The sequence below is a fragment of the Pseudorca crassidens genome, chromosome 2 (assembly GCF_039906515.1).
Source record: "Pseudorca crassidens isolate mPseCra1 chromosome 2, mPseCra1.hap1, whole genome shotgun sequence".
NCBI lineage: Eukaryota > Metazoa > Chordata > Mammalia > Artiodactyla > Delphinidae > Pseudorca > Pseudorca crassidens.
In genome coordinates this window covers 32,340,573-32,367,416 of record NC_090297.1, presented here as the reverse complement: position 1 = coordinate 32,367,416, position 26,844 = coordinate 32,340,573, and the positions used below count along the sequence as shown (strand labels likewise).

The following is a 26,844-nucleotide window of genomic DNA, read 5'->3' as shown; positions in this document are numbered from 1 at the left end:
CTCCATATTATTTCCTGCCACATCTGTCCCCTACATCCTAAACTGCCTAATATCAGATTATGCTCTATTTATCTGCTCTACCAACTTGTATGCATTTTCACAAATCTCACACCTGAAAACAGGCACGTTATCTATACAAGCCACTCCCTTCTAAATTCCCACAGCATTTTACTTCTTTTGCCACACTTAGTTTTCTCTTTAAGTACAATAATAAATGATTAGAGTGTATGAAGGTTAAGATCTCAGGTTGTGGAATCACAAAACTGAGGCTGAATCATGACTCTCACATATACTAGCTGTGAAGCCCTTGGAAATTAGTAGACCTGTCTGAGCCTCAAGTTTCTTCATCTATGAAAAGGTTAGTAATATCTACCCCAAAGAGATGAAAGAATCATAAATGAAATACCGGAATGCAAGTAAGACACGAAGCACAGGGCCAGTGCAGAGTAAATGCTCAATACTACTTGCTATTATTTGTCCCTGATATCCCCCTTATTACACTGTCAGCAATTTGTGTACAAATACCATGCCTTGTTAACTTTTGTATTCCCTACAGCGCTAAGCACAATGCTTTATATATTACAGATGTTTAATAAAACCATGTATTTAGCAACCAATGGTTATCACTTTAGTCAATCAAAAACTTTTAGATATCTCCTCATCTGGGCCCAGATCCTGCCTCCACAGTTTTAACTACACGGCCTTGGGCATGTGTAATCTCTTGCCTGTTTAATGGATTACAGGAGATAGAAAACACTAATACTGTGTCCATCACACAGCAGGCACTCTATAAATTGTAGCTATTATTTCTATGAGGTAAAACTATTTTACTCAACATATTACAGCCACAGTTAAACCACTATATCAATTTTTAACACACAGATCAGACTTGCATTTTAAAAATCATTTTAAGTTATGTTAAAATCAATACTTAACTGTATTTTTAAAAAGGAAATCCATACATACTTTCAATATTTAAAATGACACAATGAAGTGTACACTAAGATGTCTCACTCCCAACTGTGATCCCTTCTGTATATTATTTTTTCTAAACATTTTAATACAAAAAAAATGTTTAATCATATACCCTCTCCTCCATCTAGGTTCAACAATTGAACTGTTTTGCCATATTTCTTTATCTAGCTTTTCTTTTTCTCAGCCACTTAAAAGTAAGGTGCAAACATCATGACAGTTTACCTCATATATACTTCAACATGTAAAAAATGGTAACATTTAAGGTCCAGCTAAAAATTTTGTTTTCTTTTTTAACAGAAGAGAGTGTTTTTGTTTTTACTGAAGGCTCAGGTGGCACATGATAATTCATAAAATGGCTTCAGAGGTAGGTAGTAGAAGGGAAAAAATGAACTGGGGTGGGAAAGAAAAACCACCAGGAAGAAGTAAGAGCTGGCTGGTTCCTTCTCAGCTTGATTTAGGGGAGGAAGTTAGTACCTCTGAACAATTAGGATGGATCTCTGCCTTCAACCCTTGGTAGGGGAGAGAAAAAAAAGAACAAAAGGCTGCTGCTTTGGCCCTCCTGAGTCTCAAGAAAAATGGGGAAAAGCCAGTGCTTTGATGTCATGAATTAAGGGGGGAAGGAGGGTGCTGGGTAGGGCACAGGTCAGCTGGAAAAACTAGCAGATACCAGATGGTAGCTCTGGGTTTCCTCTAGTTGGAACCACTCTAGTACAGTGGAAGGGGGGTCTCCAAGGTTGATGGGCCTGAGGTCTTTAGGGCTGTGGGCTGCTGCCATCACCGTTGGAACCAGGGGTGGGTTGTGGGCACTGGGGCTCAAGTCAGGAACCATCAGTGGGGCTGGGCTTGGTCTTGCCAGCCCTATGTTTTGTGGTAGGCTGCTGGGGTGACCTGAGGTAGAAAGGTGTTTGATACCTGGGTGGGAGGACCTGCTCATTTCCCTGACGATCATGGCAGGCAGAAGTGTCAACAATTGGCACTTATTACGTACTTCAGTAATAACTGTTTTTTGGTGGGGACGGGGTTACAAAATTCAAGAATTTGTGGCAGGAAAAATAAAATTCTTATACACTTTTTTTTTAATTCAAAAAACTAAACCAAAAAGCATTTATTGAGTTACTTGGGAGGCTAAACACTTTGTACTTTTATGCTTCTGATTACTATGTTATTGAAAAAAGGCAATTAATGAAATGATAGTCACTGCTTTCTAGCATCAAATATGTTGATATCTGGGCTGCAAGGGCAATGGAGCTATAAAGGAGGCTTTCTAAATCTGTTGACCTGAAATTAGTAAGGGCCAGTTGCAGAAGTAAGCAGGCAACAGGCTGCCCACCACTTATGCTGTGGTTCTCAGAAAAATTCCTTACATATGTAGGTAACCTATACCCATTCAGTTTATAGATAGTGGGTACTTAACTTAATCTTTATTGAATATATAGGATACCATGGGATATTAGGTAAACAGTGCTTCTCCCCATTTCTTGATTTTTTCTATGTGAAAAGAAATTGAGTACTGTTAACTCCTGGGGTGGGAGGGATATATTTGATTAGTACGTTGGGGAAAATAAATTGGGGACATTTAATGCAACTCCATCTTTTCCCTCTGGGGCTTGGGCCTATCTACAAAGGTCATGCATTCTTCACTCCTGGAGCCTTATCTGGACTGGGATCTGCCTAATTCTGGGATCCTTTTGCAACTATTTGGCCCTGTCCTCTAACAACTTTTAATAATAATAAAGGCAATAATTTAGCCTCCACCTGCCTATACTTACAAAAGGATGCCATTTACTGGGAACCTCAACAGAAAACAATAAATAGCAATCTATTTTCTATTTAACAGCTATTCTCCTTATTCATTTTTTTTCTTGTCCGTGTAACTGATAAGCAGTAGAATTATCAGAGGAAAGGGACCAAGAGAAAATCTAAACACTCTTATTATCAATCTTCTGACTATACAGAAAAACCCAAACAGCATGTATACAATAATAGGTGATCAAACTTGGTGAATGAATAAGCTAACTGTAATATTTTAAGATATCAACATTCAAAAGGCCTGTCCTGAGAACTGAACTAAAGATCTATAAAAAATGGGACGTCCCTGGTGGCGCAGTGGTTAAGAATCCACCTGCCAATGCAGGGGACACAAGTTCGAGCCCTGGTCTGGGAAGATCCCACATGCCGTGGAGCAACTAAGCCCGTGCACCACAACTACTGAGCCTGTGCTCTAGAGCTCGCGAGCCACAACTGCTGAGCCTCCGTGCCGCAACTACTGAAGCCCGCATGCCTAGAGCCTGTGCTCTGCAACAAGAGAAGCCACCACAATGAGAAGCCCATGCACCGTAAAGAAGAGTAGCCCCTGCTCGCCGCAACTAGAGAAAGCCCGCGCGCAGCAACAAAGATCCAATGCAGCCAAAAATAAATTTTAAAAAAAATTTTTAATAAAATAAAAATTAAAAAAAGATCTATCTAAAGTGTAAATAAAAACTGTTCTGAAACTCATTCTTATCCCAGAAACATACTTAACAGAATGTGATCCTTTTTTTAACTTTCCACTAACTTAAAGCAAATGAAATCATAATTGTTGGACATATAAAATGAGATATTTTGTGTGTCTAAAATGCAAATGTCAACTATGTCAACTCAAACCCATAAATCTTCTGGACTTAAACTGACAACTTTGTAAGAATTTTCTTTCTTTGCATATCTCTATAAAAACGCTAAATTCCAATGTTTCATAAATTTAAAATAAGAAGTAATTTTTTTTCATAATCCTCAGCTGTAGTAACCAGTAAACAAAATATCATTATAAGCAAAGCTCTACTATATACCAAGGACTGGAAGCAGATTATTAATTTCTATCTCAGGAACTCTGCATAAACATTGTCAGTCAATGCAACATTTAAAAACAAGTATAAAGGGATACTTTTAAAACACTACATAAATATTCAAGAATCCTTAAGCAAAACATTAAGTGCTAATGGTTAGTTTTTACTATTCAAAGGATAAGAGAACGATTGGTTATAGATACACAGGTGAAATACACAAAATTTTAACAGAGAAAAAAATTTTAATTCTCTTAGAACTAAATCCTCCTTCAATAGTCAGTATAGTTTTAAGCTTACCTTCTTCTGTTTCTACTGGCTGTTGAGACAGAATTTTAAGAAGAACAGGGTTTTTCCACACCCCCTCCTTGGTAACGTGAACCAGTATTTGTAGGTTATTATTCCCAAATTCCAATAATGCATCATGTGACTCCTTTAAAAAAAAGAAGAAAAAAAAAGCATATCCAGAAAACAGGCTATATAAACAATATAAAAAGTCATTTTGCCCTTTCAATATATCTGAATGTCTATGAAAAGACCTATATCTTGGATTTCCTAAAAATAAATAAGCAGAAAAAAAACTATCCTCAAAGTTTTGTGAAATTCTGTTGCTGCTTTTTAAAAAATGAAACTAGGGCATTTTCACTAAGTTAAAGAGTACCTTTAAAATGTTTTCCTGAATTCTCCTAGGTAAAATGATCACAATTCAATTTCCATCCTTGAATTACTCAATTATTTTAAGGCCACTGGCACAGATTTCTTTTTTTTAAAAAAGATTCTGCAGTATTCACACAGGCAACCTATTCCTTCTAACAGAAGTATGACTTAATGACATCTATTGTTATATATCTTTTTAATTGTTTAAATTCTTCTATCAAAGGACTTTTAAAATGATAGATGGCTCCAGGGACTTCCCTGGAGGTCCAGCAGTTGGGACTCTGTGCTACCAATGCAGGGGCCGCAGGTTCAATCCCTGGTGGGGGAACTGTGATCTCACATGCTGCGCAGCCAAAAAATTTAAAAAGTACACAGAAAAATGACAGATGGCTCTAGATAAAAGTCATGGAAATGCAAGTTATTAGCTGTCATTCTATCTCCTCAGAAAACAAACAAAATATAATTGCCAAGTTTATTCTTTAAAATACTTATATACACAAAGGGCGGGGAGGTAAGGGGTCAGAAATTTAACTTGACATAAATAATTAAGCATATATCTCACTGTCCTTTATTACTAGTGAGGATTATTGGTTGTTTCCATATTCTAAAATTTTAACTTGTTTTCCCTTATTTTAGACTGCTGAAATTCTCAAGGAACATAAGCTTTCACTGGTAGCAGTATTTCTTTGGAAAATAAAATATAGGTTAAAAATGTTCACAGACCTAAGACTATAATCTTATATTCACCTAAATGAAATATAAAAAATAAAGTTCGCTTTTTTCCCCTTAATTTTCATGTCAGAACGACAGGGTTTTAATACACACACACACACACACACACACACACACACACACACACACGCACGCACCATATACTGAGTTATCTTCTGCTAAGAAAGGTTTTAAAACTGACACTGAAAGTGATATTTCCAAATAACAGTTAACTAACAGCAATATTTAAATGCTATAATTTTCCTTTAATGGCTTGACCTGTCCTCAGGCTTCTTTTTCCTTAACTTAGGACAACAGGCATTTACTTTGCAGTGAAGATGAAGATTCTATGTCAGAATGTGCTGTGTCTGGTTAACATATTTGTAATACCTAACAGCCCTATACCATTACACTTTAGCAGAACACTGTCACCCCCATGATACATAGCAACTAAAATAAAAAGCCACTGTTTGGGTTAAAAACAAAAACAATTTTCTAATTTTTCATCTGTTCAAAATACAGTTTATTCTGAGTAAGAATGATGTGTAATCCTTTATTACATATATATACACATACACATATATATATTATAGCAAAGTTACTTTTAAAAAATAACATTAGGTGGTCCAGTGGTTAGGACTCTGCGTTTCCACTGCAGGGGGCATGGGTTCAACCCCTGGTCAGGGAAGTAAGATCCCACAAGCCTCACAGTGCAGCCAATGAATGAATAAATGAATGAATGAATGAAGAGAGAAGAAGGAAGGAATGAAGGAAGGGAGGGAGGCAGGGAAGCAGGCACTTTAAAAAAATAAAAAATAACATTAAATAGAGTCCTTAAAAACTATGGTGGAATTTTAAAAGTAATTTAAAAACTTAGATTTGTTTCTTTTTTAAGGTAAAACTATCCGTATCTTGAAATCTACAATACAGAAATACTAGCACAAGATGTTCACTCTACCACTGTTTACAATAAACAGCAAAGAGATTTGGCCAAATAATTTATGGTGCAACCACATAACAGAATCCCAGGCAGTCATCAAGGGAGAACTACATATGCAATCCTAGATACATGTCCATGTTAAAATCATTAAGTTAAAAAAAGTTGCAAAAAAACAGGATCTCATTTTTCTTTATTTAAAATTTCATTTCAGAACGTATTTTTATATCCATAATGAAAAGGTCTGGAAGGGTTACACAGCTATAAACAGTGGTTGAGAATGCTCTCTGTGGCCTGCTCTTGTAAAACTATTCTCTTACCAAAAGTATCCTCAAAACTACCTGCTGCCTTACCCATTTATCACCTAAAATAAGAAAACCTCAAGGTTTTATGTTTCAGATTTCTACAGGGACCATGTCTTATATTTATCTGTACCTCTACTGCATTTATTAAACACATATTCAGAAATGTGAATATATATATCCTAAATGTCTGATAAATATCGGGCAAAGTTACACAGGTCGGAGGGAAGGCAACTATTTTATTCAGGCATACAATCTAAGAAAAGAATGAAGAAATATGAGAGTATTCTCTCTTCAAAGGATACTACTAATAATAATAGTAACAGCCTTAATAAGAATAAGTACACTTGCCCTTCTAGAATGTCGTATGCCAGGACAAAACTACTGGCAGGCAGAATGACAAAATCAATATGCTCTGTATGAAAGATGATTTTAACAGCAGCTGTATGAATATGTGAAGAGTTAGGACATTACAGGGATTAAATCAGGCCAAGAGCATGACAAAGAATTCTTCTCCTCAAACAGAAAATCTAAAGATTAACATTATATCATTTCATTTTGGATTTTTTATCCTAGAGGAAAGAAACTTCCAGATAACGAGGTGTGTCTGTTAACATGCAAATCTTTACTTATGCCTTCATGAAACAAGTGCAAGCTACTATGGAGTTTGTGTCCTCGAGGAAGCAGTTAAACAAAGCAAGCTCTAGATATTAATCTAGGTGTAACTTTGGGCAAGCTAATTCACCTCTCTATGCCTGTCTCCCCATTTATAAATGGAGATTCAAATGATCTCTATGGTATAAGGTTTGCAATTTGATTAAAAGATACAAAATGTAAAAACAATGTAGAGTACTGTTTGGTACATAATTAATGATAATAAATGAATGGTAGCTATTTACTTAATTATGTCTATTTTCTTTAAATAGTTTTTCTATCTCTACTGGTAACAGGCAAATTTGCTTCCTATTGTTTTTCCTCCTACCTTACTCTCCCCTCCCCAACTTGCTACTTTCTGATCTGCTCATCTAAGAATTCTGATAATCAAGCCAATATAAGAGCCAACGTAGCTCTCCTGTTGAAAATGCATGCACAGAATCTCTGATGACTATTTTGACGGTTTAAGAGACTTAGCACTGTAAGTCCCTGAAGTGTTAGGGGGAAATTACTAGATAAGTGTACTATCAATGAAGCAAATACTGCTACCTTATAAACATATACAATTTTACATTTTTAATGGCTTTATTCTGCCTAAAACTTTGTGTCTGAAGAATGAAAACTTTTTGTGTTGCTTCTAAGCTATGTAAAGGCTAACAAAACCAAATGATAAGGAAAAAAGAAACTTTTAGCACACTCCCTTCATCTGGAAGGCCTCCTCATTTCATGAACTTACTACCAATATATAGTGAATTTGTTTTTGTTCTAAGTTTCCAATTTTAGTTTGCTGGGAGAAATTAACTACATGTCTTGAATACCTAAACAGAGACCTTTTTTGAGGCCACATCAACTCACCTGTAAAGACTGAAGGAAGAGTACCCAGGCTTCACATGGCAGTTCACTTTCAGACACTGAAAGCAGTAATTCAAAGCAACTCCTAGAATATGAATAACTAAGTCAGTATATAACGGTGGTTATAGTCATAATCAAGTACAGTATGACAGTGATACTGAATATACATTTTACATTTATTTAGACTATTTTAAATTTGTTTTTCACTCTTCAAATTTTCATTCAACATTGTTATATTTTCAACTTCAAAAAAGAGAAAAAAGAAAAACTATGAGGCTTTAGAGGAGGAATAATGGGATTATAAAACCAGGAATGTTTATGTGGCAAAAAAAAAGTATAAAGTTAGAGGTTTGGGGTTTGGGAAAATAGGAAGGAAAACAGGTAAGACCAGAGAAAAATAAAATGGACCACCCAGACTAGAATTTATCCCACCAAACAATCTGCAAACTGAATCAAGGTGATTCCACAACTAAAAACTAACAGCTGTTGTATTTTTTCAATTTGCAAATAAATACATTAAAGGTGTAACTCTGTCTGCTATTAGGCAGCCAAATATTAAAACAGCAGCTAGATTATCATGGACCCTTGGGATGGTAATCTTATACTGTACCCTGCTATTTTCTGCTAGTATAATTCTTAGTTCAAATAATATAATTGTATTGCAGAATTTCACAGCGTTTCCCCCCAAAGTGTTCCTCAAAGACCACCACAGCTTCCAGATACTCTTGTCACTTCACTTGATCTATTCCTAAGGACAGAGAGAAAATGCATCATTCTAAGCCTGAGTAGGAAAAGAGACTCGAGGCAATTAAAGATTATGTTGCTTGGCTGGACCTTCACTTATACTTTATCTCCTGAAAATGTGAATATAAAGGCTCAGAGCTAAGGAAATTTCATTCAAAGGTATGACCCTGATGTTGCTTTGAACAATGTGATGCCATAGTAAAGAGAAGTCAGGCAAACATTACAACCAAAAATACTCAATTTTAAGAGGGATTTAAGTTCTTAAACTTACAGTACTAATCTGCCAAGCACTAAGAGGACATCTTCGCATTCAGTAGTTAAATATGGGCGAGCACTGGCAAAGCTTTGGATGGCAAGTCGATATACCTCCAGAAGATACACAATATGTTCTGATGCATTCTTGCTGCTTGCATATTGCAATAAGGTCTAAAAAATAAAGTTAGAGTTTTAATTATTAAAAAAAAATAAAGACAATGAAACAAACAAGACTATCTTTGTTCTCAAATGCACTACCCCTTCCTTTTTGTCTAACAGATGCATACACCTTTTATTTGCCTTTTTGTTTTTTTAACATCTTTATTGGAGTATAATTGCTTTACAATGGTGTGTTAGTTTCTGCTTTATAACAAAGTGAATCAGTTATACATATACACATGTTCCCATATCTCTTCCCTCTTGCGTCTCCCTCCCTCCCACCCTCCCTATGCCACCCCTCTAGGTGGTCACAAAGCACCGAGCTGATCTCCCTGTGCTATGCGGCTGCTTCCCACTAGCTATCTATTTTACGTTTGGTAGTGTATATATGTCCATGCCACTCTCTCACTTTGTCACAGCTTACCCTTCCCCCTCCCCATATCCTCAAGTTCATTCTCTAGTAGGTCTGTGTCTTTATTCCCATCTTACCCCTAGGTTCTTCATGACCTTTTTTTTCCCCCTTAGATTCCATATATATGTGTTAGCATAAGGTATTTGTTTTTCTCTTTCTGACTTACTTCACTCTGTATGACAGACTCTAGGTCCATCCACCTCATTACAAATAGCTCAATTTCATTTCTTTTTATGGCTGAGTAATATTCCATTGTATATATGTGCCACATCTTCTTTATCCATTCATCTGTTGATGGACACTTAGGTTGTTTCCATGTCCTGGCTATTGTAAATAGAGCTGCAATGAACATATTGGTACATGACTCTTTTTGAATTATGGTTTTCTCAGGGTATATACCAAGTAGTGGGATTGCTGGGTCGTATGGTAGTTCTATTTGTAGTTTTTTAAGGAATCTCCATACTGTTCTCCATAGTGGCTGTATCAATTTACATACCCACCAACAGTGCAACAGTGTTCCCTTTTCTCCACACCCTCTCCAGCATTTACTGTTTATAGATTTTTTTGATGATGGCCATTCTGACCGGTGTGAGATGATATCTCATTGCAGTTTTGATTCGCATCTGGTTTGTTTAGAGGATTCTATTTTCATCACTTAATGAATTGTTTCTGCTGAGTTAAAGAAAAGGCAGACTGCTCTTTTGACATGAGAATAAATCTAAGAATAAAGCCATAAAACGCCTATAGTTGTTCTCACTAGAGGTCTGGAGTTACCATCTCTGAAATTCAGTAGCGTTTCATTAATACAACATTAAATTGAACACCAACCATGTGCCAATACACTGGGTATACAAGGATAAGAATATGATCCCTGACTTACACAAGAGACTTATTGCTGAGTGTAGCCCTCTCAGCTCTTTTTTCTACACACGTAGAACTTATTAGGCTTAATTTATACTTACCAATTTATAAAAGGTTGAGGTTTTTATTTTTAATGAAGTTTATTTCAAAAACTAATATATATGCCAAATGCCAGTTCATTTGTTTACAATGGGGGACAGTCATATTACCACCTATGGTCCCCATTCCCCATACTTTGACATAAGAGGTTATCTGGTGAGTTTAAAATCTAAAAAAAAGGAAAACACAACCACAATAAAGCCTGATAAGTTACATGTGTTCAAATGACGACAGAAAGCTGGCTTCTGTTCTCTTTGGACAGTGTGGAAAATCTGCCAAATTCTGGTTTGGGGTCTCTCTTTCTAGGTTCCACAAAGTTGCTCTCCCTACTATTAATATATTTCTTTCCTCTAACAACTGAATAGGTTTTGCTTATGCTTAACTGATACATCTCGTTAGGTTAAGACTTGAATTGTGCAAGTTTTCCCCCCCTAGAACACACATTCTGACTGGGCTAGGGAGTTAAGGCTACTTCAATAATAATTTCTTCTAACTTCCTGTCTTCTGATTTTTCTGCTTAGCAAACTACCAATAGCTGTGGTGGCACTGCAGGATTCCACTGATCTTCTGCAGTTTTTTCTGCAGTTTTCACAATAACAGCCCCTATATCTGTTCTGATAATTAAGAACTGACTAGTCTTGATTATTTAAAACAAACAAACTTAACAGGGAAATATATGATCAACCATTATACCACATACAGTAAAAGCTCTCTTAACTAACACACTGGATTATCTGATCTTTGCATACTTGACTGATCAAGCCAGTTAAGCTATTTTAGTACAACCATTTCAATTCAGTATCTTGCTGCTTTATCACAGTCACTTTAGAGAAGTGGGCTCTTTCTGTATTTTCAGAAAAGCATTATGTCCCCATCTAATCAAATCCCAAATTTTAGTAAAATAAGAAAAAAAAATAATAACAGGATCATAAAACTGACCCCACAACAATCCTTTCTAGCTAAAACAGTGAAGAGAAGGAATGCAGAATCATGTGCTTATCAGTTACATAAAAAAGATTTCACATAATCTCTCTGAAGAAATTTATTAAAATCTATGTCAGAAAGAGATTGTTTTAGATCAGCAAATTACTTACTGTCTGCATTGGTTAATCTGAAAACCAGAGGGCTTTACAAATTTATATTCAGTAGCAGATTTTATGCTCCGGAGGTCAGATTTATCTTATCAATCTTTACAGGCCTAACACTCTTCTACCCCCTTCCATCTCCATAGGACATTCAAGTCTCATTAAATGTTTACTGAATAAATTTACCATTTTACTGAATAAACTCATCATTCTATTCATTTGACAAATATTTTTTGAGCGCCTACTCTAGTAAGGAGTTAGGTACTGGGGGGAAAGAGATGGGGGCCTATCCTCGTGGAGCTTTCAGAATGAGTCAACACAGCATGATAGTTGAAACCACACATGCAAATTAACCAACTACTGGCTAAAGTATGCAAAGAGAAGGGCATAGTGCATACAGATGAGGTTATTCTTTCCACAGTCCACCTTCCCACTCAGAAGCTCCTGCCACCAATCTAGTATCTTCTGACACAGACAATCCAATAAGACTCCCAACAAGTTACACAATTTCAAAGATTCAATACCCCATGACTATTTATGTTTACGTTTTTCCCTATACTGATTTATATATTTTTTATATTCCTAAATGTTTTCCCCCCTTACATGTTAATCACATTAAGGAGGTGTCCTTAACATGTCCACTATGAGCATACTCTGGACATTGGAAGAATCACTGGAACAATCTTCATTATCATCTTTTTTAAAAATGCAAGATGAAACTGAATGAATTACAGCCATCCAAATGACATTTTAAGTACCTCATGTAAACAAAATTCCATCAGAAGCAGAAAAGAAAAATGGAAGTCTCTTATTTTTCTTTAGACTTTTAAATTTTAGACACCAACAAAACTGAATAAGAAAGGGGCAACAAATGATAACTATGACTCCCTCAAGTTCAGTGGCATTCTTCAGAGACCAAATTAATGGCCTCTTCTCTTTGTTTCAGTAAATGCATTTACGCTACAAAAGCTTACTATGTGGCAATACTGTGCTGGGTACTAGAGATGAAGACTCTTATCCTGCCCTTAAAGAACTAAATACACTGAGAGGTCAGATAAATTAGCCCAATCAGGTACCATCTTTGATTATTTTAAACATTCTTACTGGGGTGCTCTCATTCATATCCAAGGCAGATTATCTCTCAAGTCCTTGCTATATACCTCAAATGCCTGTTAGACATTTCCATCTGGATGTCCTAGTCAAATCTAAAATTCAACATGTTGAAAACAAACATCTTCCCCAGCAAATATGTTCTTCCTCCTATGTTCCATCTGCTTCTTTTCAGGAGCCAGAGCTAAAAAAACCTGTCCTTGAAACCACCACACCAAAGTTTGCTGATTCAACTGCAGAAATACCTTTGTCTGTGATCTTATGCTTTATTTCTACAGACAGTAACCTAGACCAGGCCCCCAACATCCCTCACCTGGAATGCTACAACAGTTTACTTCTCTAGGCTAAATATCCTCCAGTTCTGTGTATGTGTTGTAGTCCTAACGTATTTGTACCCCAAAAAATTAATGCACAGGGAAAATAACTAGAAGGAACTCAGCTAATACGGTTATTAGCACTGGAGTAGTAGTAGGATTATAAACAATCTTCTATCATTTTTATAATTTTCTGAAATTCTTCCCAAATTTTCTTTAATAAGTATTATGTTTACAGTGAAGGAAAGAATCTCTTCCCTATCCCAATTCTATCTATATTCCTCACTACATGGTTTCATACATTCCTTACTACATGGTTTTAAAGAGACTGGTAGCATCCTATTCTCTGAAACTACCAAGGAAGGAGAATTCTTTTCTTCATGATGGTCATATTTTATGCAGGGATGCATTCCAATTTAAAACTCAAATAGTTCAAGACTAATTTTTCCGGTGGAATAACCATAGTTATTGTTTTTGAGCACACAGTATGCACTAGGTATCTTCCTAAGAGCTTTACATGCTACGAACATTTAATACAACAACCTGAAGAGCTAGGTGATTTATCATCAGCTCATTTTTTTTTTTACATCTTTATTGGAGTATAATTGCTTTACAATGGTGTGTTAGTTTCTGCTTTATAACAAAGTGAATCAGTTATACATATACATATGTTCCCATATCTCTTCCCTCTTGCATCTCCCCTCCTCCTACCCTCCCTATGCCACCCCTCTATGTGGTCACAAAGCACCGAGCTGATCTCCCTGTGCTATGCGGCTGCTTCCCACTAGCTATCTATTTTACGTTTGGTAGTGTATATATGTCCATGCCACTCTCTCACTTTGTCACAGCTTACCCTTTCCCCTCCCCATATCCTCAAGTCCATTCTCTAGTAGGTCTGTGTCTTTATTCCTGTCTTACCCTAGGTTCTTCATGACATTTTTTTCCCTTAAATTCCATATATATGTGTTAGCATACGGTATTTGTCTTTCTCTTTCTGACTTACTTCACTCTGTATGACAGACTCTAGGTCCATCCACCTCATTACAAATAGCTCAATTTCGTTTCTTTTTATGGCTAAGTAATATTCCATTGTATATATGTGCCACATCTTCTTTATCCATTCATCCGATGATGGACACTTAGGTTGTTTCCATGTCCTGGCTATTGTAAATAGAGCTGCAATGAACATTTTGGTACATGACTCTTTTTGAATTATGGTTTTCTCAGGGTATATACCCAATAGTGGGATTGCTGGGTCATATGGTAGTTCTATTTTTAGTTTTTTAAGGAACCTCCATACTGTTCTCCATAGTGGCTGTACTAATTCACATTCCCACCAGCAGTGCAAGAGTGTTCCCTTTTCTCCACACCCTCTCCAGCATTTATTGTTTCTAGATTTTTTGATGATGGCCATTCTGACTGGTGTGAGATGGTATCTCACTGTAGTTTTGATTTGCATTTCTCTAATGATTAATGATGTTGAGCATTCTTTCATGTGTTTGTTGGCAGTCTGTATATCTTCTTTGGAGAAATGTCTATTTAGGTCTTCTGCCCGTTTTTGGATTGGGTTGTTTGTTTTTTTGTTATTGAGCTGCATGAACTGCTTGTAAACTTTGGAGATTAATCCTTTGTCAGTTGCTTCATTTGCAAATATTTTCTCCCATTCTGAGGGCTGTCTTTTGGTCTTGTTTATGATTTCCTTTGCTGTGCAAAAGCTTTGCAGTTTCGTTAGGTCCCATTTGTTTATTTTTGTTTTTAATTTCCATTTCTCTAGGAGGTGGGTCAAAAAAGGATCTTGCTGTGATTTATGTCATAGAGTGTTCTGCCTATGTTTTCCTCTAAGAGTTTGATAGTTTCTGGCCTTACATTTAGGTGTTTAATCCATTTTGAGCTTATTTCTGTGTATGGTGTTAGGGAGTGATCTAATCTCATACTTTTACATGTACCTGTCCAGTTTTCCCAGCACCACTTACTGAAGAGGCTGTCCTTTCTCCACTGTACATTCCTGCCTCCTTTATCAAAGATAAGGTGACCATATGTGCGTGGGTTTATCTCTGGGCTTTCTATCCTGTTCCATTGATCTATCTTTCTGGTTTTGTGCCAGTACCATACTGTCTTGATTACTGTAGCTTTGTAGTATAGTCTGAAGTCAGAGAGCCTGATTCCTCCAGCTTCATTTTTCATTCTCAAGATTGCTTTGGCTATTCAGGGTCTTTTGTGTTTCCATACAAATTATGAAATTTTTTGTTCTAGTTCTGTGAAAAATGCCAGTGGTAGTTTGATAGGGATTGCACTGAATCTGTAGATTGTTTTGGGTAGTAGAGTCATTTTCACAATGTTTTCTTCCAATCCAACAACATGGTATATCTTTCCATCTATTTGTATCATCTTTAATTTCTTTCATCAGTGTCTTATAATTTTCTGCATACAGGTCTTTCATCTCCTTAGGTAGGTTTATTCCTAGATATTTTATTCTTTTTGTTGCAATGGTAAATGGGAGTGTTTTCTTGATTTCACTTTCAGATTTTTCATCATTAGTGTATAGGAATGCCAGAGATTTCTGTGCATTAATTTTGTATCCTGCTACTTTACCAAATTCATTGATTAGCTCTAGTAGTTTTCTGGTAGCATCTTTAGGATCCCCTATGTATAGTATCATGTCACGTGCAAACAGTGACAGCTTTATTTCTTCTTTTCCGATTTGGATTCCTTTTATTTCCTTTTCTTCTCTGATTGCTGTGGCATCAGCTCATTTTTAAAATGGGGAAACCAAAGCACAGAGAGATTAAGTTATTTTCCAAAAGACACCTGGTATTAAATGTTAGGATTTGAACTAGTGTCATCTGACTCCAGAGCCCACACTTAATTACTGTGCTACAAGACTTTTCAGAATGCACAATTCTACAACTATTTTAGATGTGTTTTAAAACTCTACTTTCCCCACCAGGTGTTAACTTTAATCTTTTACAGCAAGTAGTATCATGGTCATCATTTGGCCTTCTTCCTGAGAGTTTACAACATTTAATTTCCATTTAAAATGACTGCTTCTGGGGAAAGTTTTCCAGCAATAGTGCTGATTAATACTCCACAGTTCAGAATGCTGGTGGTTCACAAAGAAATGACAAAAAATATCTGGTACTTGTTAAAGCTGCATGTCCTATGGCAACAGGAAATTATGTGACTTTTAATAGAGGAGGATTTTCATTATTTCAAATTTTGCACATAAAACGAGAAATCTTACTGATTTTAATTTCTCAACTCGTGAAATTCCCAGAATTACATAAATTTGAGTAAAATGTGATTGCACTATGACAGACAGGCTTTCAGCAGGGGATAGCACTTGAGCTGGATTTCTGAGGTACGGGTCAAGTTTGAAAATTCAAAAGTGAGGGGAACAGGATTCCAAGTAGACAGTAACTTGAACAAAGTCAGAAAACACCAATAGAACAGATAGGGCAAACAGTGACAAGACTTTACATCCGTTGGTGAGGAAGCACGGGAGGTTTCCATAGAAGAGACTAAGCTGGGTGTGAGATGGAATGGGAAGAGAACAGCTGGCTGCTTACATTCAGAAAGTGGCCAGAGTAAATTACAACTTTTAAGTCTTTTACATATGTTGCTATTAGGCCCCACCTCACACTTTCTATATTGGTTACAGTTGTTTTTTTAAAATCTAGAAATATTACTTACTTATTACTCTATCTACCTACCTATTCATCTATCCTGGATTCAGTTCATCATCCCAGCCTACCAAGATTATTTTTAGATAGTAATTCTGTCATGGGATTTAACTATGCTTTCTAACTTCATTTCATTTTCAAAAATATCTTTTGCTGTTTTTTCATAAAATTAATATCCTTTATTGTTTAAGAAATATGGATCAACAGAGAAGTAAAAATAAAAATGTCAACAATCTACACTATCACTACCCAAAAGTAGACCACTGTTAACAGGTAATATTAAGTTTGAGGGCTTTTTAATGCCTAAATAGCAGTATTTTAATGGACTCAAACTATACATTGTTTTGTAAAATTTTCTTCAACATCAGTATTTTTATAGTTCATGTGTGTATCACAGTTTATTACTCAAGTCCCTGTTTCTGGGCATGATGGCTTCTAACTCTGCATTATTATATATAATATTTAGGACAATGTTCTATAAATGGTATTGCTGGGTCAAAGGATGCATAATTCTTAAGACTACATAGTGCCAAATTCTGCACCAGAAAATTTGTTCCAATTTACATTCCTATTATTTATGTAAGATAGTAACAGACTGAGGAACTGTCACAATTATTGTACATTACAACCTAAATACAACTTTTTGAGGGTCAACTGGATAAGGGAAATACATTATTTTGTTTATTCAATTTATCATCTTTTCATTACTACTGTGGTTGAATGAAAATTTTCATGTTTCCTTTACAGCACCCATATGGTATCTTCATTTCAGTTATCAATAACAGTAAGGAAGAGAGCTTGGATGAGAACAGCATCAACAGTTAATCTTCCCAAAAAACTGAAGAGGTAATACATCCTAGCTCATTCTATGAGGCCAGCATTACCTTGATACAAAAGCCAGACAAAGACTACAAGTAAAGAAAACTACAGATCCATAGGCCTTATGAACACTGATACAAAAATCATCAACAAAATACTAGCAAACTGAATTCAATGCCATATTAAAATGGATTATACACTATGACCAAGTGGGATTTATTCCTGGAATGCAAGGATGGTAAAGCATATAAAAATCAATTAGTGCACTACACCACGTTAAGAGCATGAAGGGAAAAAACCTCACATGATCACCTCCACTGATGAAGAGTGTTTGAAAAATTCAACAATCTTTCATGCATGATTAAAAAAAAAAAACACTCAACAAACTAGGAGTAGAAGAAAATTACCTCCACATAATATAGACCATGAATGAAAAACCCTAACATTATATTCAATGGTGAAAGACTAAAAGCTTTTCCTTTAAGGTCAGGAAGAAGGATATCCACATTCACCACTTCTATTCAATACAGTACTGGAAGTCCTAGTGAGAGCAATTAGGCAAGAAAAAGAAATAAAAGGCATCCAAATTGGAAAGAAAAATACAGTATCACTGTTTGCAGATGACATGATTTTACATATATTAAATATTCCACACCAAAAAAAACTATTCATATAAACAAGTTCAGCAAAGTTGCAGGATATAAAATCAACATACAAAAACCAGTTGTGTTTTTTGTTCTTGGCCACGCCGCACAGCTTGCAGGATCTTAGTTCCACAACCAGGGATCAAACCCGGGTCCACAGCAGTGAAACCACACAGTCCTAACAACTGGACTGCCAGGGAATTCCCTCAGTTGTGGTTTTATACACTAACAATAAATAATCTGAAAAGGAAGTTAACTATTCCATTTACAATCACATCAAAAAAACAGGAATAAACCAAGGAAGTGAAAGACTTGCACACTGAAAACTATTAGAACTTGATGAGAGGGCTTCCCTAGTGGCACAGTGGTTAAGAATCCGCCTGCCAATGCAGGGGATACGGGTTCGAGCCCTGGTCCGGGAAGATCCCACATGCCGCGAAGCAACTAAGCCCATGCGCCACAACTACTGAGCCTGCGCTCTAGAGTCCACGAGCCACAACTACTGAGCCTGAGTGCCACAACTACTGAAGCCCGCGTGCCTAGAGCATGTGCTCCACAACAACAGAAGCCACTGCAAGGAGAAGCCAGCACACCACAATGAAGAGTAGCCCCCGCTCACAGCAACTAGAGAAAGCCCGCGCACAGCCACGAAGACCCAGTGCAGCAGGAATCAATCAATAAATAAATTTATATATTAAAAAAACTTGAAGAGGGATATTAAAGAAGACACAAATAAATGGCAAGACATGTCATGAAAATGTCCATGGATTGAAATACAATATTGTTAAGATGTCAATACTATACAAAGCAACCCACAGATTCAATGCAATCCCTATCAAAATCCCAGTGACTTTTTTTGGGGGGGTAGAGATAGAAAAATCCATCCTAAAATTAACATAGAATCTCAAGGGACCTTGAACTGCCAAAACAAACTTGAAAAAGAAGAATGAAGTTGTAAATCTGATACTTTCTGATTTCAAAATTTACTACAAAGCTACAGTAATCAAAGCAGTGTGTACTCAAGTAAAGACGGACACACAGACCAATGAAATAGAGGAGTCCAGAAATAAACCCTCGCATATATGGTCAAATGATTTTCCAGGGTGCCAAGACCATTCAGTGCGGGAAAGGACAGTCTTTTCAACAAACAGTGTTGGGAAAATTGAATATCCATATGCAAAAGAATTAGACTCTTACCTTATACCATAAATTAGCTCAAAATAGATCTAAGATCAGACTGCAAAGGCAAAAGAAATAAAAGCAAAAATAAACAAATGGGACCTAATGAAACTTAAAAACTTTTGCACAGCAAACAAAACCATCAACAAAATGAAAAGACAACCTATGGAACAGGAGAAAATATTTGCAAATGATGTGACTGACAAAGGGTTAATATCCAAAATATACCAACAACTCCTACAACTCAGTATCAAAAAACCAAACAACCCAATCAAACAATGGGCAGAAGACCTCAACAGACATCTCTCCAAAAAGACACACAGATGACCAACAGGCACATGAAAAGATACTCAACGTCACTAATTATCAGAGAAATGCAAATCAAAACCACAATGAGATATCACCTCACATCAGTCAGAATGGCTATCATCAAAAAGTCTACAAATAACAAATGCTGGACAGAATGTGGAGAAAAAGGAACCCTACTACACTGTTGGTGGGAACGTAAACTGGTGCAGCCACTATGGAAAAAAGCGTGAAGATTCCTTTAAAAACTAAAAATAAAGCTACCATACCATCCAGCAATTCCACCTCTGGGCATATATCCTGAAAAGACAAAAACTCTGATTTGAAAAGATACCTGTACCCCAATGTTCATAGCAGCATTATTCACAATACCCAAGATGGAAACAACCCAAGCGCCCACCAAGAGACAACTGGCTTAAGAAGATGTGGTATGTGTGTGTGTGTATACATACACACACACACACACACACACACACACACACCACAACAACAGAATATTACAGTCATAAAATAGAATGAAATATTGCCATTTGCAGCAACATGGATGGACCTAGAGAATATCATACTAAATGAAGTCAGTCAGACAGAGAAAGACAAATATCACATTGATATCACTTATATGGGGAATCTAAAAAATAATAAAAATCTATATACGAAACAGACACAGAAAACAAACTTATGGTTACCAAAGGGGAAGGGAGGGATAAATTAGGAGTACTATGGGATTAACAGATACAAACTGCTACATATAAAACAGATAAGCAGGGCTTCCCTGGTGGCACAGTGGTTAAGAATCCCCCTGCCAATGCAGGGGACACTGGTTTGAGCCCTGGTCCAGGAAGATCCCACATGCCGCGAGGCAAGTAAGCCTGTGCGCCACAACTACTAAGCCTGCACTCTAGACCCTGCGAGCCACAACTACTGAAGCCCATGCGCTTAGAGCCCGGGCTCCACAACAAGAGAAGCCACCGCAATGAGAAGCCTGCGCACCGCAACGAAGACCCAATGCAGCCAAAAATAAATAAATTAAATAAATAAAAAACGAAACAAAAAAAACAGATAAGCAGCAAGGATTTACTGTATATCACAGGAAACTATATGCAATATCTTGTAATAACCTATAATGGAAAATAATCTGAAAAATATATGTATAATAATTTTACTGTACACCGGAAGCTAACACAATATTGTAAATCAACTACACTTCAATTAAAAAAAGAAAAGAAAAAGGGAAAAAATAGATCTAAGAGCTAAAAATCATAAAACGCTTGGAAGAAAACAGTGGAAAAGCTTCCTGATATTGGACTTGGAAATGATTTCTTAGTCATGATACTGAGAGCACACGTAACAAAAGTATAAACAGATAAACTGAGCTATATCAAAATTAAAAACTTTTGTACCCCGAAATTTGGATACTATCCATGTGGTAAAAAGAAAACCTGCAAAACAGGTGAAAATATCTGCAAGTCATCTATCTGTTAATGGATTAATATCCAAAATATATAAAGCTTTAAAACTCAACAACAACAAAACCCAATTAATAATGGGCAAAGGACTTAAACAGACATTTCTCCAAAGAAGATACACAAATGGCCAATAAGCACATGAAAAAATGTTCAACATCAGTAAGTAGGAAATGCAAATCAAAATCACAGTGAGATACCATTTCACACTCATTAGGATAGTTATTATCAAAAACAAACAGAAAATAACAATTGTTTGCAAAAATGTGGAGAATTTGGAACCCCTGTGCATTGTTGGTGGGAATGTAAAATGGTTCAGCCACTGTGCAAAAGTATGATGGTTTCTCCAAAAATTAAACAGAATTACCATATGATCTAGTAATTTCACTTCTGGATATACACCCAAAAGAACTGAAAGCAGTGACCTGAAGAGCTATTTGTTCCCATGTTCATAGCAGCATTATTTACAATAGGTGGACGCAATCCAAGAATCCATCAAGGGATAGATGAACAAATTGTGGTATAACAGTGGCATATTATTCAGCCTCAAAAAGAAAGGAAATTTGACACATGCTACAACCTCGATGAATCTTAAAGCCATTACGCTAAGTGAAATAAGCAAGTCACGAAGAGACATAGGTTTCCACTTATAAAAATGCACCATAGTCAAATTCATAGAGGCAGAAAGCAGAATGGTGGTTACCAGAGGCAGGGGAGAGGGACGAATGGGGGATTAATGTCTGATGAGTTCAGAGGTTCAGTGTGGGAAGATGAAAATGTTCTGAAGATGAATGGTGGTGACAGTTGCATAACAACATAACATACTTAATGCCACTGTGAACTGTATGCTTAAAAATAGCTAAAGTGAAAAATTTTATATTATGCATACTTTACTACAATATAAAAAAATACCCAAAAAAGTTAACTTTATGTCTTAAGATTTAAGAAGAGCAATTTTCAAGAAACAGAAGTGCATAAGCATGATTAGGAAGACTGGGGAAAGAGAAGGATAAATTCAAATACCCCACATTTCTGTTTTAGTAAGTCACTAGTACTAAAGAGATTGATCTAGAATACCTCTTAAATCTTGAGATTTTTAAATCCAAGCTTTATCACACGGGGGAAGAGGATCACAATTCTGAGGCAGTTGTGTAACAGAGTGAAATAACATGCCTTTCGGCTGTGGATTCAAACCTCTACCCCCCATCATTTGCCAGCTAACCTCTCTGGGTCTTGATTTTTAAAAATCACTTAACTGAAATGACTGAGTACTCATTTTGCACCAGACATTGCACAATACAGCTTAAAAAACTGTGGCAAAATACACGTAACAAAACTTACTACCTTAACCATTTTTTTAAGTGTACAGTTCTGTGACATTAAGTATATTTACACTGCCGTGCTACCATCACCAACATCCATCCACAGAACTTGTTTCACCTTGCAAAACTGAAACTGACCCATTAAACAATAACTCCCCATTTCCCCTTCCCTCCAGCCCCTGGCAATCACCATTCTACTTCCTGTCTCTATGTGTAACATAGCTTTCATAACATTGTATTTTCTGTTTGAAAAAAGCAACACAAGAGTGTGGTAACGGCATCAGGGTATACAAATAGATCAACAGAACCGAATAAAGTCCAGAAACAGACCTACATACATATGGCTAACTGATTTTCAGCAAAGCGCAAAGGCAATTTCTCAATTCAATGGGAAAGCAGTCTTTTCAACAAATGATTCTGTAACATTGAGATGTTCATATTTTTAGAAAAATGACTTCCACCCATCACTCACACAATACACAGAAATTAACTCCAAATGGATCACAGATCTAAATTTAAAACCTAAAACAGTAACATTTATAGAAGAGAACATAGAAAGCTTTTGTGCTCTTGGGTTAGGCAGATTTCTCAGACATAACATGAAAAATACAATCAATAAAAGAACAAGTTGGGCTTCCCTGGTAGCTCAGTGGTTAAGAATAGGCCTGCCAATGCAGGAGACACGGGTTCGAGCCCTGGTCCGGGAAGATCCCACATGCCGCAGAGAAACTAAGTCCGTGCGCCACAACTAAGTCCGTGCCGCAGAGAAACTAAGTCCGTGGCCCTGTGCTCTAGGGCCCGCGAGCCACAACTACTGAAGCCCGCGCGCCCTAGAGCCCGTGCTCTGCAACAAGAGAAGCCACCTCAATGAGAAGCCTGTGCACCGCAACAAAGAGTAGCCCCTGCTCACCACAACTAGAGAAAGCCCGCGCACAGCAACGAAGACCCAACACAGCCAGAAATAAATAAAATTAATTAATTAATAAAAATAAATAAAAGAACAAGTTAATAAACTGAGCTTTATCAAAATTAAGAACTTGTGTCCTTCAAAAGACACTGTTAAGAGAATAAAAAGACAAACCACAGCCTAGGAGAATACATGCCAACAAGCAAGCCATGGCTTGGCTGCTCTTATGCCCATCTAGTAATGCAGGACATTTCGTTCCTGTTAGTGTCTCACCCAGTTTTTCTCTGAAGTTCTTGATAGTGTCTCTCATGCGTTTAGAACAGTTCTGTCCACAATGTGTGTCTGCCACCATGTTGTTCTGCCTCAGTTCATCCTTGTCATGATCTGCTCCTTCTAAGCTGGTAGAGAGCACCTCAGGCTTTCTCCATGCCCACATCAACACAATGGAATCTGTGTCACAGCCAAGGGTGTTCCCTCCAGAGATCCCAAGTGAACCAGAGGCAGAATGTGTGTAACTTAAAAGTGATACAAATCACCATCCCCAATCTGTCTACCCTTTGCCACCTAAGTCACAACATTTAAAGAAGGAAAAAAAGAAGAATATATTGCATAAAGGACTTGGGTCCAAAAACACACACATACACCCCTCAAAACTCAACAGTAAGAAAAGAGACAATCCAATTTTTTCAAACGAGCAAGAGTTGAAAAGATACATTCCCAAAGAAGATACATGGTTGGTAACTAAGCACATGAAAAGATACTCAACAGAAGTCATTAGGGAAAGGCAAATGAGAACCACAATGAGCTGCCACTAATTTTAAAATGGCTAAAGCTAAAAAGACTGGCCACACCAAGTGCTGATCAGGAGGTGGAAAACTAGAACTCTCATACATTGTTGGTAGGAATGTAAAATGATACAACTACTCTCAAAAACCTGACATGTGACCCAGCCATTCCAGTTATTTACCCAAGAGAAAGAGAAGGCGTTTGTTCACACAAAGACTTACACATGAATGTTCATAGCAGCTTTGTCTGTATTAGCTAAAAACTGGAAACAAGCCAAATATACCAACAGGTGAATAAACAAATCATGATAAAGCCATAGAATGAATACTCAGCAATGAAAGGAATTAATTATTAATATATACAACATCATAAAAGAATTTCAAAATAATTATACTGCAAGAAACCAAAAAGAGACTTACAGGTTTATTTATGTAAAATTCTAAAAATGCAATATAATCTATATATAGAGAAAGCAGCATAGCTGAGTGAGGATGTTATGGTTATGTACGGGAGGAAAGTAAGAAAGAGGAAATACAATGGGAGTAGAAAGAAAGTTCTAGGAGTGACGGATATATTTGTTATCTTGATTGTGGTTTCATGGGTATACAGATATGCCAAAGCTTATCAAATTGTTCATTTTAAATATGAGCAGTTTACTGTATGTCAATTATACCTCAATAAAGCTTTTTTTGAAAAAACACAATGCTCCACAAAATGCACAAAATCATAAAAGGAATTTAAATAAATTTTACATTTCAATTGTCAGATTTACTATTTTTACTGCAATAAAGTGTAAAAATTCTGTGCATAAAAATAATATAAGGGACTTCCCTGGTGGCACAGTGATTAAGAATCCTCCTGCCAATGCAGGGGACATGGGTTCAAGCCCTGGTCTGGGAAGATCCCACATGCCGTGGAGCAACTAAGCCCGGGAGTCACACCTCCTGAGCCTGCGTGCTACAACTACTGAAGCCCACATGCCTAGAGCCCGTGCTCCACAAGGGAAGTCACTGCATCGCAATGAATAGCCCCCACTCGCCGCAACCAGAGAAAGCCCACGTGCAGCAATGAAGACCAATGCAGCCAAAAATAAATGAAATGTTAAAAAAAAGTTTAAAAATTACGTTAAAAATAATGATATAAAAAGTGAAAAGATAAACAGAAGAAAAGATAATTCCAAAGTAATGACCAACAAAAAATTCGTATCTAGAATATAATTTCATAAAAACTGTTAAGAAAACCCAAATGAAAAATGAGCAAAAAATAGGAAAAAGTAATTCAGAAAAGAGGAAATCTGAATAGCAATAAATATAACCAAAAAGATAAGCAACTCCTCACAAGTAAACAGAAAAAAAAATTAAAACCACAATGAGATACCACAGTCTATCCATCAGAACGGCTACAATTAAACTGTCGACTATACAAAGTATTGGCAAGAATGAAGGGCAATGGTAACTTTCATACACTGATAACTGCATAAACTGCTACAAATACTTTGGAGAGTAACTTGGCAGTATTTATTATAGTTGAAGATAGGCTTATATATGAAGCTAGCAATTCCACTGTAAGCATATACCCTAAAAGAAATTCTTGCAGCCATGTATAAACATATAAGGAAAAGATATCTACCCCAGCAGTTAATGTAAATGCCTCTAAATCCATCAGTAAAAGAATGGACAAATGAACTGATATATTTACATAATGAAATACTACACACCAGTGAAAAATGAAAGTATCAAGACTATACATACCAAAAACTATACATACACACTAGATACACCTTAGAAACATTATGTTGAATTCAAAAAGCTTCAGAATACATACAGTACATCATTTAAGCAAAGCTGAAAAATATAAGAAATAATATTACACATTATATTAAAATACAAAGTAAAGAGATGGAGGAGAGATTAAATAGCAAAATCAGGATGATGGTGGGAGGGAGATGATGTCTGTAACAGGGTACATAGGTAGCTTCAATTATTTTATTTCTTAGGTTGTGTTCATTTTAGTATGCACTTTACTACCTGTATCCTGGAAATATTTGATTTTTTTGAAAAGTAACATACCATTCAAAGTTCTGAGCAAAACTGATTTTCAACCTAGATTCCTACACCCAGCCTAACTAACACAAAAGAGAGGGGAAACCTCCTCAGGAAGCTACTGGAGGGTAACTCCTCACACCCCAAATAGGGGAGTAAAACAAGACAAAGACAGGAGGGCTAGGAAACAGTATCTAACAAAGGAAAGAAGCAAAGACAAGTACTGAAACAATAGTTGATAAAATGAAAATTAATTAAAAAGGGTAATATATAAGTATAAACTGTACAAAAACACAAGAAACATAAAGTGAACGTCCCACTTATTCTTCACTGAAATGCAACAAATGATAACACTTTAACTGTCTTTCAAAACTTTTTCTATACATCATTGCTTTATGAAATGGGATACTATATAGTTTTCTGTTTCTAAAACAACAGATCTTGGATACCCTTTCATACCAATACATATAGTACTACCTTTTTGCCTGTTTAAATTTAATTTGAAAAATACTGAAATACACCAAAAAGGGAAAATCCACTCATAATTCCCCCACTTCAAAATTTTCTATGCAACAAAGAAGTGAAAGATCACACCAGTGCCATCTAATTCTACCACTACTCTCTATCGCCAAATAACCCCAATAAATACAATTTGGTACATATGCCTTATATACATAAACAAAAGCTTTCTAATTCTTTGTAATAATCTCCTGTGCTCAAATGTTTTATGGCTCTGGGGTGTTCAAAGGG

General features: G+C 36.4%; 1 protein-coding gene across 2 annotated transcripts in view; it reads right to left on the bottom strand.

Moving 5' to 3' along the window:
• RLF (RLF zinc finger) overlaps positions 1-26,844 on the bottom strand; it is an 82,951-nt gene that overhangs the window by 41,784 nt on the left and 14,323 nt on the right. Inside the window, exons 2-4 of one of the 2 annotated variants that reach the window (XM_067725635.1) lie at positions 8,923-9,077; positions 7,911-7,992; positions 4,095-4,227 (exon numbers count right to left, since the gene is read on the bottom strand). In XM_067725635.1, coding sequence (XP_067581736.1) covers positions 4,095-4,227; positions 7,911-7,992; positions 8,923-9,077 — 370 coding nt within the window. Of the gene's footprint in view, positions 1-4,094; positions 4,233-7,910; positions 7,993-8,922; positions 9,078-26,844 lie in introns of those variants that run through there. The other variant, XM_067725636.1, reaches the window with a different exon arrangement.